Source organism: Phocoena sinus, chromosome 4 (assembly GCF_008692025.1).
Source record: "Phocoena sinus isolate mPhoSin1 chromosome 4, mPhoSin1.pri, whole genome shotgun sequence".
Classification (NCBI taxonomy): domain Eukaryota; kingdom Metazoa; phylum Chordata; class Mammalia; order Artiodactyla; family Phocoenidae; genus Phocoena; species Phocoena sinus.
Genome location: NC_045766.1, coordinates 139,805,240 through 139,823,155, shown reverse-complemented (window position 1 = coordinate 139,823,155; position 17,916 = coordinate 139,805,240). Strand labels below are relative to the sequence as shown.

The window sequence follows — 17,916 nt, the reverse complement described above, 5'->3', positions numbered from 1 at the left end:
TAAAGGCTCATTTTTACAACACCGCGAAGCACTGTATTTCTTCCTGCCCTCCTCTGTCCACTGTCCCTAGGACGCGCCGGGCTGGCACCTACCTGGGTCGGTCGCAGTTTGAAGCCGGGTGCTTAATAAACCAAAGCTCACCCAGTCACTCCTAACGGAGAAGAAAACGGAAACGGATTTAACGAAGGAAAGGCAACCTGGCTGCCCTCTTCCCGGAGCGCTACAAACTGGGGCTGGGGCGGCCGAGCCCCTCCTCTGCCCGTTACCTGCCGGACGGGAGACCCCGCCCCCTGGCTCGCCTCTCGTTTCTCGCCTCTCTAGCCCGCAGTCATCCGATCTCTCGGTGGCCCAGCCGAGCTCAGGCGGCTGAAGAATAAACGCTCCGGGCTTGCGCCGCCGCAAGGACCGGGGCGCATGCGCGGGGGTGGTGCCACGCCCCCCCACCCCCGCCCCCGTGGGGGGGGCGGTGTGTGGTGGTGCTCAGGGGCGCTTGCGCGGGGCGCATGCGTCGTGCTGTGGAGCTGCAGTTCGGCCGGGAGGGTGTGAGGGCGGTTATGGCAGCCACGTTCTTCGGGGAGGTGGTGAGGGCGCCGTGCCGAGCCGGGACGGAGGACGAGGAGGAGGAGGAAGAGGAGGGGAGGAGGGAGACGCCCGAAGACGGGGAGGTCCGGCAGCAACTGGCGCGGAAGAGGTGAGGTCTTGGGCGCGACGTCGCAGACCTGGCCTGGCGGGCGCAGGAGCAGACGCGCAGGCGCAGGGGTCGCGGCTGCTCCGCGCTCGGCACCGGTCCTCGAGGGGCACAGGGGGTCCAGACAGTTCCGGGGGCGCCGGGTGGAGGCGGCTCGCGGGGCTTGCTGCAGGCTCCGTGGAGCCGTCGGATCCTCGCGTCTTTAAAGGCATCCTTTAGCTTTGATGCAAGTGGTTTCCTGCGGGCTTGTTAGGTTTTCCAGCGCTGCAGGGCTGTCTTCCCGCCCCAGGTTTGTCGTGTCTTTGGTTTATGGACATAAGACAGGTCTTTTAGAACTTTCTTCGCCGCCGCACGCCTCAGTTAGTATTACGTGTCAGTAGCAGATGGATATGTCTTTTTAAAAAATGGATTATTTCCAAACACACAGACACTGGAGAAAATAGTAAAATGACACTTTAAGCCCATACAGTCACGTAAGTTCAACAGTTATGAAGATTTTGCCACATTTATTTTATCTTCCTCCACCCCCTAGGTGGGTCCCAGTCACCGTGGCCTTTCACCGCTACAGTTTTCCGAATGCGTCTCAACGATATAGGCATTGTCTTACGTATGCTGTCATCCTCCTTAACAATTAATAATACTTTTTGGATACTGTTTAATAGCCAGTCCGTGGTCAGATTTATGCAGTTGTCTCAGACGTGACATTTTACAGTGGGCTTCTGGAAATCAGAATCCTGGCCAGGCTCGCACCTTACATTTAGATGTTTCTTCTTTTGTGCTTCCTTTCGTTTGGAGCAGTCCCCCTCCTTTTTCACCCTGGCTGAGAGACTGATTGTCCTGCAGGCTGTCCCATGCTCTGGATTTGCCTGATTGCTTCCTCTTGGTGTCATTTATGCAGATGTGTGTCCATCACCTGCATCTCCTGTAAAGGGAAGCTCCTTCTAAGAGGCTTGGTCAGTATTTTGCTGGCACGGATGCCTCAGAGGTGGTATTTGCAGTTTCTTACTGCACACTGTGCCCAGTTGTCCCACTTTTAGGGGTCCTAAGATGGATTGATCAGTGGGTCAGCTGGACAGCTTGATCCCTCTTGTACAGTTCAGGAACTTTGCAGCAAAGGGTTTTACCTGTTAGTTACCGTCGCCTGAATCCATTGTCTCCTTAGGATTATAATTATGTTTTTTATAGAATTAAAGTTTGCATTTTACTTAATACAAAATCATACTTATAGTAGCCTTTTTGTCATAGTATAGTACTGATTACATTTAAATTGCTTTCGTTTCGTCTTTCGTTTCTTGTGTTAGGGAGGTGCGGCTCCTTCGAAGACAAGCAAAAACAACTTTGGAAGTTTCTCTGCTAGAAAAATATCCTTGCTCCAAGTTTATAATTGCTATAGGAAACAATGCAGTAGGTAAGTGCAAGTGCATTAGACTACACATTTTGTTGAAAGAGCAAAAGCTGAAGTTACTTATTTATTTCCACCATAAAAGATTTCTAATGTCTGTTACTTTTTTAGAAAAAGTCGTAGCAGAGTAACTTTGTATCTGAGTGAATTCTATCCCTGCTCGTGCAGCAGTCTTTTTGATAAGCTTGAAAAATGAGATTTAGAGGAAATATTCTTGGCTTTGGGAACTTACGAAGTCAAGGAAACACAGTTTCTAGTATACAGGTTTTCTTAGGCTTCTGGGCCTGTCGTGGCCAGACTGGGAGGGCAGCGGTGGCATGTGTAACACGGCCCCCTTTTGAGTTAACCAACTCCTTTAAAGACATATGGAGCACTCTAAAAATGACAATAATAATTGCTACATTTTTCAGTACTTGGTTTCTAAGATCTTCACATATATGAATTCATTTGATAGGTTAAAGCCAGAACGGTGCAGAGTGCAGCTAGAACAACGCACACACACCTGTATCGTTTTAGGGGGTTCACAGGCGTGGAGGAGAGCCTTGGGGAACCCCAGTGCAGATTCCTTGCCCTGTAAGGTACCCCTAGTGCTTGTAGAGGAGTACGTGGTAAATAATTGCTGACTCATTTACATGAAGTTCTCCTGGCCTGAAATTTTCCACAAGGGTGTTACAGTGTGTGCCTGGTAAAGTCTGTCAGCAAACCTGTCTTCTCGATTCCCGGCTCCAGTACCACCTGTACTCAGGGTGTGGCCTTTAACTTCTTGAGGCCTCAGCGTGTTTTTCTGCAAGACGATGGTGTGCATAAGGTTGATGGTCTCAATGGCTCTTTCAGCTCTAAGATTCTCAAGTAACCTGAATATCTTTTTTATTGAATAGAAAATGCAACTTGCGGATCCAAACACTAACTTATGCGAATTGTTTTTCACAGCATTTTTGTCATCATTCATCATGAATTCAGGAGTCTGGGAAGAAGTTGGTTGTGCTAAACTCTGGAATGAATGGTGTAGGACAGTGGACACTACACACCTGTCCCCCACAGAGGCTTTTTGTGTGTTTTATCACCTAAAATCGAATCCCTCGGTATGTGGGGCCTGGCTTGTATGTTTAAGTGGGGTTCCTTAGGCATCATTTATGTAGTGTTCCTTTGAATTTCATGTTCCTTTATGTCTCCTTTTGGGCTGAGGAATTCTGCCTGTAGGCAGTGTTGGTAACCACTTTTTTGTCTGGTTCTTGTTTTTTTATTTTTACTTTTTAAAATTAAAAAAAATTTTAATTAAAAAGCCTTTTTTCATTGAAGCATACTTGGTCAACAACGTCACTTTTTTGTTTATATAAATGTTAACGTGGTGTGTTGGTAAACTTCTGAGGAAATTCTGAAATAACTTTTTTTAGAAACAAACCAGAAACATTAGATATTTAAACTTTGCCCACATTCAAAGAATGATTTAAGGTGGCAAAGGTAAACATGGGAAAATGCGTACTCGCTGTGGAAGCAGGGAGTTCTGCTTTGTCGCCGTATACCCACCCGGTATTCAGCCAATGCTGAGCACAGCCTAGGGACTCAGTTAACATTGAGCAAATGGATGCTTCGTGCATTCTAAATACAATTCTGTTGACCTTAAGCTTTCATCCTCACCTGATTCATCCTGATTTTTTTTTTTTTTTTTTTCTTTTGGCCGCTCCCCTCATCTTTCGGAATCTTAGTTCCCCAACCAGGGATCAAACCCGTGCACCCTGCAGTGGAAGTGCAGAGTCTTAACCACTGGACTGCCAGCGAATTCCTAATTCATCCCGATTTTTTAAGTTATGAAAGATAACTCTGTAGCTGATGCCTAGTGATTTCATTGGAACCGTTTGTCCTAACCCTATCCTTGGGTTCATTGAGAGGAAGGAGTGTCCTGGGCGGTTTGGGAGACAGGTCAGGCAGGTGAGGTGGCCGGGCAGGTGATGTCTGTCTCACCACCTGCTTGTCTGACAGAGTGCCGTTCCACAGCTGTTGAGTGCTTGAACAGAGGCCAGGGGCAGGGATTCAGACAATGCAAGAAGTCAGTAATTCCATAATACTATAATGTTAGCCTTGAAAACTATAAAATTTGATTTTGTAATACTTACAGTTTGTTTTGGTAATATGTTATCCAAAGTTATTAAAGTTTACATAAGGATTTTTGTAAACATCCAGTATTTATAGGAAATAAGTAATAAGGAAACTAAGCATTTTTTTTTTAAGATTTTTTGATGTGGACCATTTTTAAAGTCTTTGTTGAATTTGTTACAACATTGCTTCTGGTTTATGTTTCGGTTTTTTGGTCCCGAGGCATGTGGGATCTTAGCTCCCTGACCAGGGATCGAACCTGTACTCTCTGCGTTGGAAGGCGAAGTCTTAACCACTGGACTGCCAGGGAAGTCCCAAAGCATGTTCTTTATCTGATCCTTAGTGGGAAGTTTTCACTCTAGAATACATCATGGAGGTCAAGCGGTAGAAATTTGTTACTGCATTTAGTTATACCATTGATTGGTTGGGTGTCTCTTGACTATCCAGAATCTTTGTGTGTAGCTAATTCCATATCTAGTCTTTCTCTTCCCCCTGTCCCTGGGCCCTCTTTTTCCCTCTTGTGCTGCTGCTTCATTTTTTTTTTTTTTGGCCACACCACACTGCATGCGAGATCTTAGTTCCGCCCAACCAGGGATCGAACCCGTGCCCCCGAAGTGGAAGTGTGGAGTCTTAACTGCCGGATCACCAGGGAAGTCCTTGTGTTTCATTTTTTCCCACTTGTGTCATTAAGTGTTAGTGTTTCTGGCGATATTTCAATAGAAGACAAAGTTGACTTTTATGGATGCTATCATTCCACAAGCATTAATAATCCGGAATGTCATCCTTTTCCAGCATTGTGCATTGCATGTTTTCACTTCAAGCACATGGTCTGGACATGGTGTCTAGAATAATATTGCCTTCCAGGCATCAGCAGTGTCCTAGGGTGCCGCTGGGCTGAGATGCTGCTGGGCTGCTGTCCTGATAGCACTTAATGTTTTTATAACGCTTTTTGAGTTTGATCTTCACAGTGTGTGGCACCACCCACCCCCGGACGGGCAGCAGGCCTGGTGTCGTCTCTGTTTTATAAAGAGGACTCCAGTAGTACGTACTGATAGTATCTTTAGAATCTCCTGTGCCAGCCATCACAGTTGCTCTGTCAATGTGTACTTTTCTCTGATACTAATTGCCAGTAGTGGCTTGATTCTTAAATTTTAAAGAAAAATAAGTAAGGCAGTAGCAGATTAAGCAAAACAAGTGTTATCCAGAGGTTATGTTGGGATTCACATGATAGGTATACGATGACAGTGTGGGGTGTGTGTAACATTTATGTGACCTGACAGAAAACTCGGGGTTTGATTTTCAGGTTGTGCTCTGTCAATGTAGTTGCTACGTTGCTGAAGATCAGCAGTATCAGTGGCTGGAAAAGGTAAGAGAGATTCTGGGGTTGCTCCTTCATCAAGGTTCAGTTTCTTTACACTTAAACCTGTGTAGTCAGATGTTGAAGCGGGGTAAGTATTTGCTTTTTCCCTTAGAAATATAGTAGGAGTTTGTTACAGAATATAAAGAATAGAAGAACTCATTTGGCAGATGTGATCAGCTATGTGCTAAAGATCGTTGGTCATAAAAACATAAGACATAGTTGGAACAAGTTACCCCCATGAAACAGAACAGGGTTGCAGCCACGGGCGAAAACGGGCCGTGCTGACAGTGTTGCCTGGAAGCTCAGGGACGGGAGGTGAGAAACTGGGTTCCTGGGGTTGGTGCTCAGGTGACACTCACACCGGGGTTTCATCCATTTTTCGTAGCATTAGAATGGATCAGTTGAGGCTTCATTTTGTGGGAAAATTGAGCACATGGTATGTGTCCACTAAAACAAATTTTTCAGTGAAGAAATTAACTCAGCTAGAAATTTTAGAGAATAATCATTAATTTTGGTAGTTGCAGGTTATTATTATTTTTTAATTATTCATTTACTTATTTTTGGCTGCGTTGGGTCTTTGTTGCTGTGCAGGCTTTCTCTAGTTGCAGTGAGCGGGGGCTGCTCTTCGTTGTGGTGCGCGGGATTCTCATTGCGGTGGCTCCTCCTGTTGCGGAGCACGGGCTCTAGGCGCACGGACTTCAGTAGTTATGGCTCATGGGCTCTAGAGTGCAGGCTCAGTAGTTGTGGCGCACGGGCTCAGTAGTTGTGGTACGTGGGCTCTAGAGCGCAGGCTCAGTAGTTGTGGCGCACGGGCTTAGTTGCTCCGCAGCAGGTGGGATCTTCCTGGACCAGGGCTCGAACCCGTGCCTCCTGCACTGGCAGGCAGATTCTTAACCATTGCGCCACCAGGGAAGTCCAGTTGGTAGTTGCAGGTTATTTTTAAATGAAATAGCCCTTTTATATACGTCTTTTCAACATTGCAACTTAAATCTTAGGCATATTTTTATGTAGGTATTACAATTAACTTCATCAGAAATAAAAAATTTGATGTACACCTGCTTTAAACCCCATTGGGATACTTAGAAACATTTATTAAAAGTTATTCAATGCATTTTATTAAATGAGGAATTTTCTAATAAGATCTGTGAATCTTATGGTTGTATATATGATTTTATGCTGTGTACCTCTGTGTATTTTCTAGAGAGAGGGTCCATAGCTTTCAACAGATCTCAGAAGGGTAGGAAACTGCCATATTAATTTGTATTGTCAATTTATGTAGGGCGTTTTATTATTTTTGTACTATGAAACAGCTTTTATCTCTCAGACTTAAAAAAATGTAGAATTATGCATTTCCAAAACAGAATTTTTTAATCAGTATTTTTCCCCCTGGGGATACTCTTCGGATCCCTCTGCTGTTGGGTTCACGTCACCCTCATAATCACACACAGTCCAACAGGTGTCAAGTATTGTGACTTCAGATGATAAGTATTTTAGGGAGGATGATAAATCAGGCCTTGTGAGTAACGTTATAGCCCTTAAATGGGACGTATCTGCTGACAAATGTATGTGGTGCTAAGTTTTGTGTTTATTTATAAAGCTACACTACAATTAAAGTCGCCTTATAAATCACGGCACATAATATAAAGTCTTCAGTTCCCTTGCTATTTGAAATAGCCGTTTTGCTCTCTTCATAAAATATTTTCAAACAAGGTGCAATGACCTAAAATCTACTCTTTTTTTCCTTAAAAGATAGCTGCTTTTTTTTTTTTCTTACATCACCAAAGATTTTAAAAGCTGGAAGGGTCCCTGGAAATCCATGAAATACCAACTTAGGTGGACATTGAGGTCTTGAGCGATTGAAACTTAGTCTACAATTGAAATAAATTTAAAAGCGAATTTAAGAATGATTTGCACTGATGAAACACTTATGAGTGCAACTTGCAAGTGATGTTCTTAGAAACATCCTTAATACAGTGTTCTTGAACCTATTATATTAGTGAAAGGATCACTTCCTGTTGCTGATACAACAGTAGTCTAAGTGGAGCGTTCTTAGAGATACCTGTGTTAGAAGAGATCTTGATCACGTCACTTTATCCAGTAAAGAATGGGTGTCACTCCCATTCACTTCTATTCAGTGTAACACTGTTCTCAACACTGATTGCAAGTAGTGATCTTAGAAACAGAACAAACTGGAACAAACCAGAAAGAATAATTTGCAGGCATCTGTGGAGGGCGGGAGAGGGCCCATAGTTGAGTGACTGCCTTACCTGCCATGGCATCCCTGGCTGTTAGCTGCTCTGCCTCCTTTGTTCCTGACTTCATTTAATCCAGATCACACCTCCCTCAGGTAAGTAAGTAGTCCTTAGTTCACAGGTGAGGAAGGTAACTTGGAGAAGGTTACCCAACTAGAAAGTGACAGAATTAAGATCAGACCCAGGTGAGGGCACAGCAAAGCATGGGTTTTGTTTTTCCATGGACAGTTCCACCCCTGCAAGGTGTGTGTGTGTGTATGTGAGTATATATATATGAATGGTGTAGATAAACGACTGGAGGGATGTTTCTGTTCTGTCACAAAATTATATATATATATTTTTTAATTTGAAATCAATTTTGTGCTAGGTTTTTGGCTCTTGTCCAAGGAAGAATATGCAAGTAACTATTCTTACATGTCGACATGTTACTGACTATAAAACTTCAGAGTCTACCAGCAGTCTTCATACTCCTTTCCTGAAAGCCCTCAAAACACAGAATGCCAGAGAGCCTCCTTGCTGCTCACTGCTGGAACAGCCAAATATCGTGCCTGGCCTCCCTGCAGCAGGTGGTGGTACAGTACATAGCATTCACATTCTACCTTGTCATTGCTTTACTCGCAGTTATGAGTTGGACTAGTAGGGATCTTTTTGAGGCCGTTCGTTAATGATGATCAATGCCACTGTATTGCTGTTTGTCCTCACTGACTGCTCTAGTTGCTGGTATATTCCGTCTGGTTTGTGTCTTGAAACTTTCCAGACACACAGCTGTATGAGAGCAGCTCAGAGTTCTTAACCGTTAGCTTCCGAGTTGCCGTTTCTTTTTGGTCTTTGATAACTCATCATGCAAGCCAGTGTTAGATGTAAGTCGTTGGTGTATGAGAAGCTGGTAAAGTACGTTTTAATTGTCAGAATAGGAGCTTCAGATATTGAATTTTGGGAGTTGCTTCAATAGTTTATTTTTATTCCTAACATCATATCAAATTATAATGGTCACTTTTTAGTGGCTAATATGTTATAATAGATAATTCAGTGTTATTTGTTAATAATAAAATGTTTTTAACTTTCAGTGTTAAATTTACTAGAATAAATGGCTAAATATTTACATTGGTGCATTGTATATTTATTATTTAATTTACTTGAGTGTAGTCAGCAAAATTTTAATCTTGTGTCTTAGCTAACCCAGATGTGTCTCAGTAGTATGTTCAGAAAATGCAAAATAAACATAATTGTAAAAGCAAGAGATAACTTAGGAAAATAAATTGGCTTGAAAGAAATGTGCATTATAATTGGTTCAAAATGTCAGTAAATGCTTTGATTAAAAGAGGCAACAGAGATGACTATTTTTAAAAGCAGCCTTTATGAGTTAGAGGTATTTAATTTCAAAATCATATAACAGAAAACTTAAGTGATTTTTTTTCTTGTATATTCATAGTTCTGAGTTATTGTCAAGTATGGAAAATCTCTGCAATTCTGTACTTATGTTATACTGATGTGATGAAATTAGACCTAATCACAGCTGAAGCTTTTAAGCCTGTACTTTCTTCCAGAAGCTTGAAAGGTTTGGTTAAGGTAAGGTTTTATCTCATTGACTTAATAGCTGAGTTATTATAATGAACTTAGTAACAAACGTAAATGTATGGTATCAGTGTGAAACCTAAGCAGCACGTAGAGATCCTTTTTTCTCCGCGTAAAGAGAGAACTGCTGGTCTGGCAGTTTGAATTTGGTCGTCACATATTCTTCTAGATATACTTCTGTAACTTGGAGAATATTTTGTTCATGTTTTGTCAGGATAGATCAGTGCTTTAAATCCCAGATGTTTGTGTGGAAAGATGTTTTCACTGTTCAAGAAGTTTCTGTAACTAATTAATTTGGAAGGTGTGATTTTTGAGAAGGCATTTTTGAGCACAGTATGGATCAAATTATCGTCATGTTTATTCACTTAATTTTACATGGGACTAGATGAGATAAATCTGTTCCCTGTTCTCAGTCTGGATATATCTGTGGGCTCCTTTCCCAGAAAAATACATATGGGAACATGTATAGAAAAGTTTTGCCAGTAATTTCAGGTAGTTTAGGAACTCCAGTCCTCTCCCTAAGAGATTAGCTGAAAGTCCGTGGACTCCTGGTTTAAGAACTTCTTCCTTAAAGGGAAGAGATTATAACAACATTGTTCCAAGTTGGAAGCCTTGTTTTATTCTAGAATGGCCATTAGTATTAGGGCAGCTTTTCTTGTAAGTTCTGTTGGCGTCATCTCATTTCATAGCTCTCATAAATTAGTTAGATTGTCAACTCTGTGGGAACGTTTTCCCTTTTGGTGTCCCCAGATCATCCTGAATATGATGTGTGGAAGGCCCTCAACCATTTGTTGAATTAGTAAGAGTGAAACTGTAGCTTAGTATAATTCAAGTATATCTTTCAGATGAGCTAGAGTCATGGATAATCTTTCAGGTAAATTGAGTTATTTTGTATTTAGCATCTCCTTCCGAGGATATAGTTACTAATAGTGCTGCTTGCATCTGTAGTTAACCGATTGGCTCTTCCCACTTCGTTGAGAGCAGGGGCCATGGCCCTTGTGTCTCTTCTGGGCACTTTCACTGGAGCATCTTTGCCACAGACATTGTGGCTGCAAGCATGCATGTTCACTGCAGAAATTTTCATCACATAACTAATTGTCTGAAAGGCAGTTTGCCATAAAAGATAAAATAACGAAAAATAAAAGAGGGACATTAAAAAGGACATAGTGAAACATGAGAAATGAATAACAAATTTAGAAAGATTTTATTGCAAAATACTTGAATGCATTTAAAATGTATGTAAATTTATGGCGGTACTGTGCAAATAACAGAATCTGTGGGTTGTACGTAAGCTCTTGTCTTCCAAGTTGTACATACATGTGAGCATACGTGTGTGTATGTATATATACGTATACATATGTGTGCGTGCGCGCGCGCGCACACACACACACACACACACACACACATATAGGCTTGTTGATTGTCTCTTCTTTCAGCATTGCACCTTTTCTTTTTCACCAAAATTTCTTCCTTCATTAAGAGAGGTATCAGTTTCCAAGCCTGGGATGCATATGTGTGACCTGAGCCTCCTTATTGCCTTGTGAAACCTTTTCTGCACTGTTTGTTCTTGGCCTGTCGTCACATGTCCACTGGTGGACGTTCTAAGTAGTATGGGAAATGTGGACTCCACTCTGCACCTTCAAATCACTGAAGGATTTGTGAACTGGTGTGTTACCATTTTCTAGTGTAGTACACGATCTGGCTTTATCCTCTCCTGTTTCACACTTCCCCTAAGTTCTGTCACTGTATTTTGTGTCAAGTCGATGTGCATAGTTGTCACGATCCCCCGTTTTAAGACGCCAGGTCTGCTCGTCACCTTGCACACCATCATGAGGGCCAAGACTTAAGTGACTTAGAGAGTCCTGTGTCAACAGAGAGACCCAGACTGTGGGCCAGTTGTTTCGTCTTTTGTAGCTGAACTGCCGTGCGGCCAGTTAGCCCCGCGGTGAGCACAGTAGAGAGGAGCTGGGGCTTCAGCAGGGGGGCCCGGCGGGTTCTGCTCGTGGTGCAGTTGGTGCTCAGGGCACAGACGCTCCAGGAGCATCTGCACTCATTCTCAGACTTGCAAATCATCTGCCATGTGGGGTTTAAGTCAGCTTCCAGTGTCTTAAAAATATTCTTTGGAGAGGAAGTTTAATTAACTTTTTTAAAGTGGCTCTTTGAAGGGTGCTGTTTTCTTAATGACCAGATACAGTCATCCTGGCTTAGGTCATCTCTTCTGTCCTTCTCAAAGTGGTATTTAGTCAACAAAATGGAATTCTCTTGCACGCCTGCCGCGTGGACCCCACGGTGCTGGGTGGTCCACAGCCTGGAGGTGGCGCAGGCGGCCGCTGTGCCAGGTGCCAGCCAGGGCAGGGGGATGGGGGCGAGGCTGACCCGAGGAGAGGCCCCACGGGGAGGGTGGCCCTCCAGCTGGACTGGAAGGGTGGGTGAGTCCTAGGGGGAGGAACGTGCAGAGGGAGGCGGCGTGAGCACGAAGTTGGCAAGTTCAGGGTGCGTTTGAGGAGAGCAGTGGGGAGCGTGGTATTGGGGTGCAGACGGGCATGAGCTCAGGTGGGCCAAGCAGAGTGTCATGTCCGTCTGAGGGCTTTAAGCTCCCGGGAGACCTGAGGTCCCGGTAGAGCTTCGGGTGGGGGGGGGGGGGACACGCTCAATGTCGTGTCTGCCGAGCGAGGAGGTGAGGGGCAGGGCCTGTCACGTTTGGTGCCCTTCTCTGCTTCTGCCTTGAGAGTGTGCCTTGCTCCTGACTGAATGCTCAGCCTCACTATATGAACACCTTTTTTCTCTCCTTCCAGAATATTCCCCAGAGCACAGAGATACTGAAGAAATTGATGACAACAAATGAGATTCAGAGTAACATTTACACATGATTCCAAAGATTGTTTTGTAGAGTATATTACCCATCCATTCCTAGAAGGGGAGCGGTGTGCACTGTTTTGTAGGTTACTTTTTTTTCAGGGAGGTATTTTGAGGATGTTAACAGAATAAACTTATTTTAAATTCATTGTAGTTTTTGTTCCTTTTTTATGGTGGTACTGTTCACACCTGAAATAAGTCAGACGTTTTTCTTTATCCACTAGGTGGGAGTATTGTTTTATTTGAATATTTTAAGGTAATAGAGTTAAATTGTTCAAAAGCTACAGATAACGACAGGTTTTATAATATGGAAAAATATATACTTTGGTGCAAAAATTCTGTATGAAACCTGAAAGTTGATGATCTATTGGTGATTCTTATTATTTGGAAAGGTTCTATTTTATGAGTTCTTCAGGTTTTTTTTGTGTGTGTGTGAATAAAAATCAGTTTACTCAAAGTGAAACCAAAAAATTTGTGTTTCCTCATTTTCAGTAATATCTCACAGAAGCCTCTTTACGCAGACTTTCTGGGCTCTTTTGCAGGGTTAATGTGTCGATGTCCCCAGCTCTACTGCGGTAGAGTATTACACTAGAATGTGACTAGATCGTGAGCTCCAAGGAGCCACACTGCTTCACAGACCCACAAACTAAACTGTAACCTGCATCAGTGAAGATAAATTTTAAGATGGTGGAGTGGAGAAGTGCTTCTTATGTCTTCTTCCTTTCCTCCTATTTTGTTATTGAGTCATTGATATGTTATAGATTGAGACAGCTTACCCATTTCTGTCTTCTAGATTCAGTGTGTTTGTTGCTACTGGTTGGAGGTGGGCAGGGGAGACTGTTGGCTCCCCAAGTAAGCTCGGTTTCTCTCGTAGTCAAGTGCTGTGAGGCTTACGCGTATAACACGTCAACGTGCCCGGGTGATAGAAACTGGAATATTTTACTTCTTGCAAGAATGAATGTATCCATCCGGCACTGCGTTTGTAGAGCCCTGAGGAAACACTGGGTTCTGGCCCCAGCTGGACCTGGAGTCTTTTCCTGCCCTGAGGGTTAGTGTGGAAAGTAAGGAAGATCCATCCTGGAATGAACCTATGTTCAGATCTCAGGGCAACCCTTACAGGCTGGTGACCTCAGGCAGATGCCTTCAAGCAGGGCAGATGCCCAGTTTCCTCATCTGTAAACTGCAGGTAAAACTAGAAATCAAGGACTTCCTTGGTGGCGCAGTGGTTAGGACTCTGTGCTCCCAATGCAGGGAGCCTGGGTTCGATCCCTGGTCAGGCAACTAGATCCCACATGCGTGCCGCAACTAAGAACTGGCACAACCAAATTAAAAAAAAAAAAAAAACTAGAAATCAAAGTTTAATGCATTAATGTAAATGTGCAGTCATTGTTACTTCCCTCGAGTCTCAGGTTTTCACCTGCCTGATGAGGATTCTCTCTGCTTACATTGTTGGGTGGTTGTAAGAATAAAAATATAAAAATGCTTTTGGTGAACAGTAGAGTGGTATTTCCACACACACACACACACACACACACGTGTGTACACACATGCCGAAGATGCCGACCTCGTGGTGCAGCCAGGGGGAGGCCATTTCCTTCTCAGCACTCCTCCCACCAATCTGAGAACCACAATTCTTGGCGATGTAGAGCGGCCAGGAGTGGAGTAGTTGGAAAAGTTTCATCAGGCGTGATCCTGGGAAAACCATAAAAACAGATACCCTGGGATAGTGGTTTCTCGTTAATTTTGGTAAAGAGAGAATCACAGGCGGCCTCAGCTATCCAGGAATAAGCCTCTGCAAGAAGCAGCAGGTGGGTCATCAGTGCAGCAGAGGGGGCCGTAGTGGAAAGCGAGATACCAGAGACTTGGTGTAGGGTGTGCGGGTCCACAGCCCTGTGCGGGGGGCGCAGGAGGTGTCGGGAGAGACTCAGAGCTCGCGGACTTGGGACGTCGCCTTTTCCAGGCAAACGTCGGGCTTGGGTAGGGTTCCCATTCAAAGCGGAGTAGCCGAAACAACATACGTGGGCCCCACGAAGAGAACTGGTGATGTAAAGGATAGGAAACGGCCCTAAAAATACAGAAGAGCATTCTATTGAAAACTATAGAAAACGGCTATTTTTTAAAATTCAGGGACTTTGGATTTTTCTGAAAGAATGAGAATGTATGAGATGAAGCTAGATGAAAGGAAAATTTGAGAACTGCATAGAAGATTTTGAAAGAGACAAAATTTTAACTTTAGAACTAAAATCGGCATCGTATAGAAGTAAAGGGCAGAACGAGTGCAGTATGTAATCTGAAGTGTATATACTGTTACATGTAAATTACAGTATATCATACAGAGCCATTACGTTGGAGACTAAGCTGAGGTGGTGTCCTTAGTTGCCGAAGGACAGAAATGGAAAGATAACACAAGGTGGCACAAGATAACTTGCCTCCAGCATGTAGCTAGTGTCCTGGTGAAGGGATCAGATCAAGACAGTAATGAACGACAACAGAGATTTTTCTGAAGTGAAGAAAGACTTTGAGTCTGTAAATTAAAAGAGCCCCATCAGTGGTAAGAACGAAGACATAAAAAGCTAGATGTACCGAACCTAAAGGCCAAAGTGCCAGACAGATAAGAACAAAATGATAACTTGTCCACTAGCTATTACTGCCTAATACTCACACTTGAACTTGGAGACTAAATGCAGCCATTATCCATTTCTTGAGTCTGCAGGTTGGATGAGTGATCCTGGTCAGCTGGTCTTGGCTCCTGTATCTGTGGTCAGGCGTCTGATGTGAGTTGACGGGGTCCTGGCTGCTCTGGGATGGCCTCAGCTGGTGTGGTTTGGCTCTCTTCCATGTGTCACTCCTGTCCCCCCAGCAGACAAGCCTGGGTCAGGACTGTCTAGGCATTTCTCATGGTGGTTACAGAGCAGCAAGAGAGGGAACAGAAACTAGCAAGTGCTTCTTCAAGCTTCTGTATCAAGTTTGCTGTAATCCCCAGGTCACATCCAGACAGTATGGGGGAGGGGGGCACCACCAAAAGGTGTGGATGGGGCGGGGACGAGGGGGCGTGAGAAGTTGAGGCCGTTAATTTTGCCTGGTCTGCCCTCTGACCACAGTTACTCATGCCCCTTGCACGTACAAAATATGTGCATCCCAGTCCTAGGACACCCAGCGTCTCGTCCAGTATCCGGCTTGAAGTCTAGAATCTTGTAACCTAGATCAGGTCTAGATGCATCTTCTACAGAAACCAACAAACTAAGAAGACAAGGTGTCTGTTCTCTACACACCCAGTGCACAGCGGTGAGACAGGGACAGGCCATCTGCAGGAAGTGCTTCCATTTGAAACGGCAAAGACTAGGACATAGACCGGAGGCGTTGGTCTGTACCAACTCTGAAATTCCGCTGGGCAAATAGTGCCCAGCTCCCCTCCCCTGGGAGTGAGAAGTGTTCCTTGACGAGGCCCAGTTTCTGTCCTCTGGCAGAGCCTCTTCAGTCTCATTCTCAGCCTTTATCTAAGGTGTCCTTTTTCATCTCATGCCTTGTCTACTCTCAAATAAATGACCTTTGTTAGTAGCTCTATAGCTTTCTGATTCATAGAAAGATGAGTGCCCAAAATACAACACCGTTAAAACACTGTGGGCTTTCTACGTATCTTTTTTTTTTGGCCGCGCTGCACAGTTTGCGGGATCTTAGTTCCCTGACCAGGGATCGAACCCATGTCCCCTGCAGTGGAAGCGTGGAGCCCTAACCATGAATTCCCTCTATGTATATAATCATAGTTCACTCCATGCTCCAAACATCACACTGTCAACAACTGTGAAGGGTCAGGGATTTTGCTGACTTGCAAACTTACAGGTAAGCCTGCCACAATGTCCTGGATCCTGGTATAGACTTGAGACCCTGGGATAGAGACAAAGGACTGTGTTACAGCATAGCATGAAGCCTGTGCTTCTTGTTTGTATCAGTTTCACCTGCCCCCGTCAAGTCCTACAAGGATGATGCAGAGCCATCCAGGTGGATGCTGTGATCGCAGTGGGTCTGCATCACCGCTGAGGACCCTCAGGCTTAGGGAATCCAGATCTTTGATGATGGACAGCAAGCAAACCTGTCTTTTCTCTGTAGGAAACATTATTTCACTGGACATTAAGCAGATTTGCCCTTTGCTCCAGGAGACACCACCTCTGTCTTCCAAGACCGTCTGCTCTACAAACAGCCTTGAAAAGATAGCATCTCTGCTCTTAACAAGTGCAGATGTGTGAGACTTCTCTCCCAATAGTATTCACTCCTCGCATCTACACCGCCCCTCCAGCCACTGAGCAATCTGACCAGTAGGATTTGCTAACAGCTTGGATGGATGGAGGAGCCAGGGTGAACCCCAGGTCTGTGTTCTGAGCACCTAGTAGAGTGGATTACATCAGCCGAGGCGGGGCTGTTTGCAGGTTAAGGAGAGAAGCCCAGTGTGGTTCTGGGTATAAGTTTGAGGTGTCAGCTGGGTGTTCAGGTGGAGATGTCGAGTTGGACACCGGCTGGGGTTTGGGAGACAGGTCCCGGCTGGCGGCTAATGATGGGGGTCATCGGCAAAGGGACCATTTAGTGCCTTGGGGCTGGGTGAGATCACCGGGCAATGTGTACAAGGGACTGAGGTTTGAGCCCCGGGGCCCTGCAGTGTCAGTGGTCAGGGAGATCCCAGGAGACCGAGAAGGGCCTCCGGTAAAGGAGGATGGAGCTGGGAGACCATGGTTTCCTGGAAGCCTGTGAAGAAGGTGCTTGAAGCAGGAAGGACTGTTACCTGGGCTTCATGCTGAAGACACATCAAGGAAACTGAGGTTGGATTTCTCTGGTGGTGGTTGGTTGAATGAGTTACATAGTCCTTACTTTGCACAGAGATTCATGAAGGGTGACAGATCAATAATTGTTCTGAGGTTTAGGATTTGTGGATCACGAATGTGAATGGTGGTGGTTTCTGAAGAAAAGTAAACAGCAGAACGTACACAAACGATTACTTCTAATTCTGATTTCTGTCTTTTCAATGCAATGGAGACTCATTTCTGAGTCGTAAAGTTTCGTGATCTTCATTTGGGCAGAGGAGAGGGCAGAGAGAAGGGGAAGGTGTGAGAAAGATGAAAAGAGAAAGAGCGGCCTGGAATTCTGGGTTCTTAGGGAAGTGGGATGAGTGATGCAGCTTGGATTCCCCTTTGGGACTTTCCAGATAAATCAGGGCTCAAGAACAACTCAGATTCGGCTTGGTCGAGAGCCTCCAATAACAGGAGGAACTCAGTTTGCATGCCATGCCGCCCACGTCTGTGCAGCTCCTGAGCTAATCATCCAACTTTAGAATGTCTCGGTGCTGGTAATCCAGTCTGTGGTCCACCCCCTCCCATTAAGTACGGCCGCCGCAACCATTGTACAATATGAACACTGTCCCCAGCTCCCCATCTCATGACCCGTTTAACAAAGCACTGCCTGACGCTGCTTAAGTACACTCCATCATGGCCACAAATAGGAGCCCTGTCTCGGCATAATCTGCAAATTATATTTTATAATTTGTGAAACCCCACGGCAACGTTGCTCTTCATTAGTGCCTCCGAAAAGCAAAGAAGGGGAGATGAAAGTCAAATCGTGTTGATGGCTGTTAACATGTCTGGCAAAGGTGATCCTGAGTTCCCTGCAGAGTTATCTGGGCCGTCCTGGCGTTTCCTCCAGC

General features: G+C 44.6%; 1 protein-coding gene across 3 annotated transcripts; it reads left to right on the top strand.

Annotated features, from left to right (window-relative positions):
- The first annotated feature begins 496 nt into the window (after positions 1 to 496).
- PSMG1 (proteasome assembly chaperone 1) lies at positions 497 to 12,380 on the top strand. Of its 3 annotated transcripts, none has more exons than XM_032631233.1 (7): positions 497 to 691; positions 1,990 to 2,096; positions 3,021 to 3,172; positions 5,488 to 5,550; positions 8,164 to 8,362; positions 9,229 to 9,365; positions 12,167 to 12,380. In XM_032631233.1, exons 1-7 carry the CDS (start codon positions 504 to 506, stop codon positions 12,239 to 12,241), a joined length of 921 nt encoding a protein of 306 aa, XP_032487124.1. In that variant the 5' UTR covers positions 497 to 503; the 3' UTR covers positions 12,242 to 12,380. The 3 variants fall into 3 exon arrangements, with proteins under 3 accessions (XP_032487124.1, XP_032487123.1, XP_032487122.1); XM_032631232.1 differs by having other exon boundaries at positions 511 to 691; positions 8,164 to 8,365; positions 12,167 to 12,375; XM_032631231.1 differs by having other exon boundaries at positions 511 to 691; positions 8,164 to 8,368; positions 12,167 to 12,375.
- The last annotated feature ends 5,536 nt before the right edge of the window (positions 12,381 to 17,916 follow it).

Bases quoted from the DNA above. Each gene is read 5' to 3' on its own strand.
- PSMG1 (XM_032631233.1), top strand. From the start codon at position 504: ATGCGTCGTGCTGTGGAGCTGCAGTTCGGCCGGGAGGGTGTGAGGGCG. The intron at 2,097-3,020 runs GTAAGTGCAAGT...TGTTTTTCACAG, and splicing joins TATAGGAAACAATGCAGTAG to CATTTTTGTCATCATTCATC. The intron at 3,173-5,487 runs GTATGTGGGGCC...TTTGATTTTCAG, and splicing joins ACCTAAAATCGAATCCCTCG to GTTGTGCTCTGTCAATGTAG.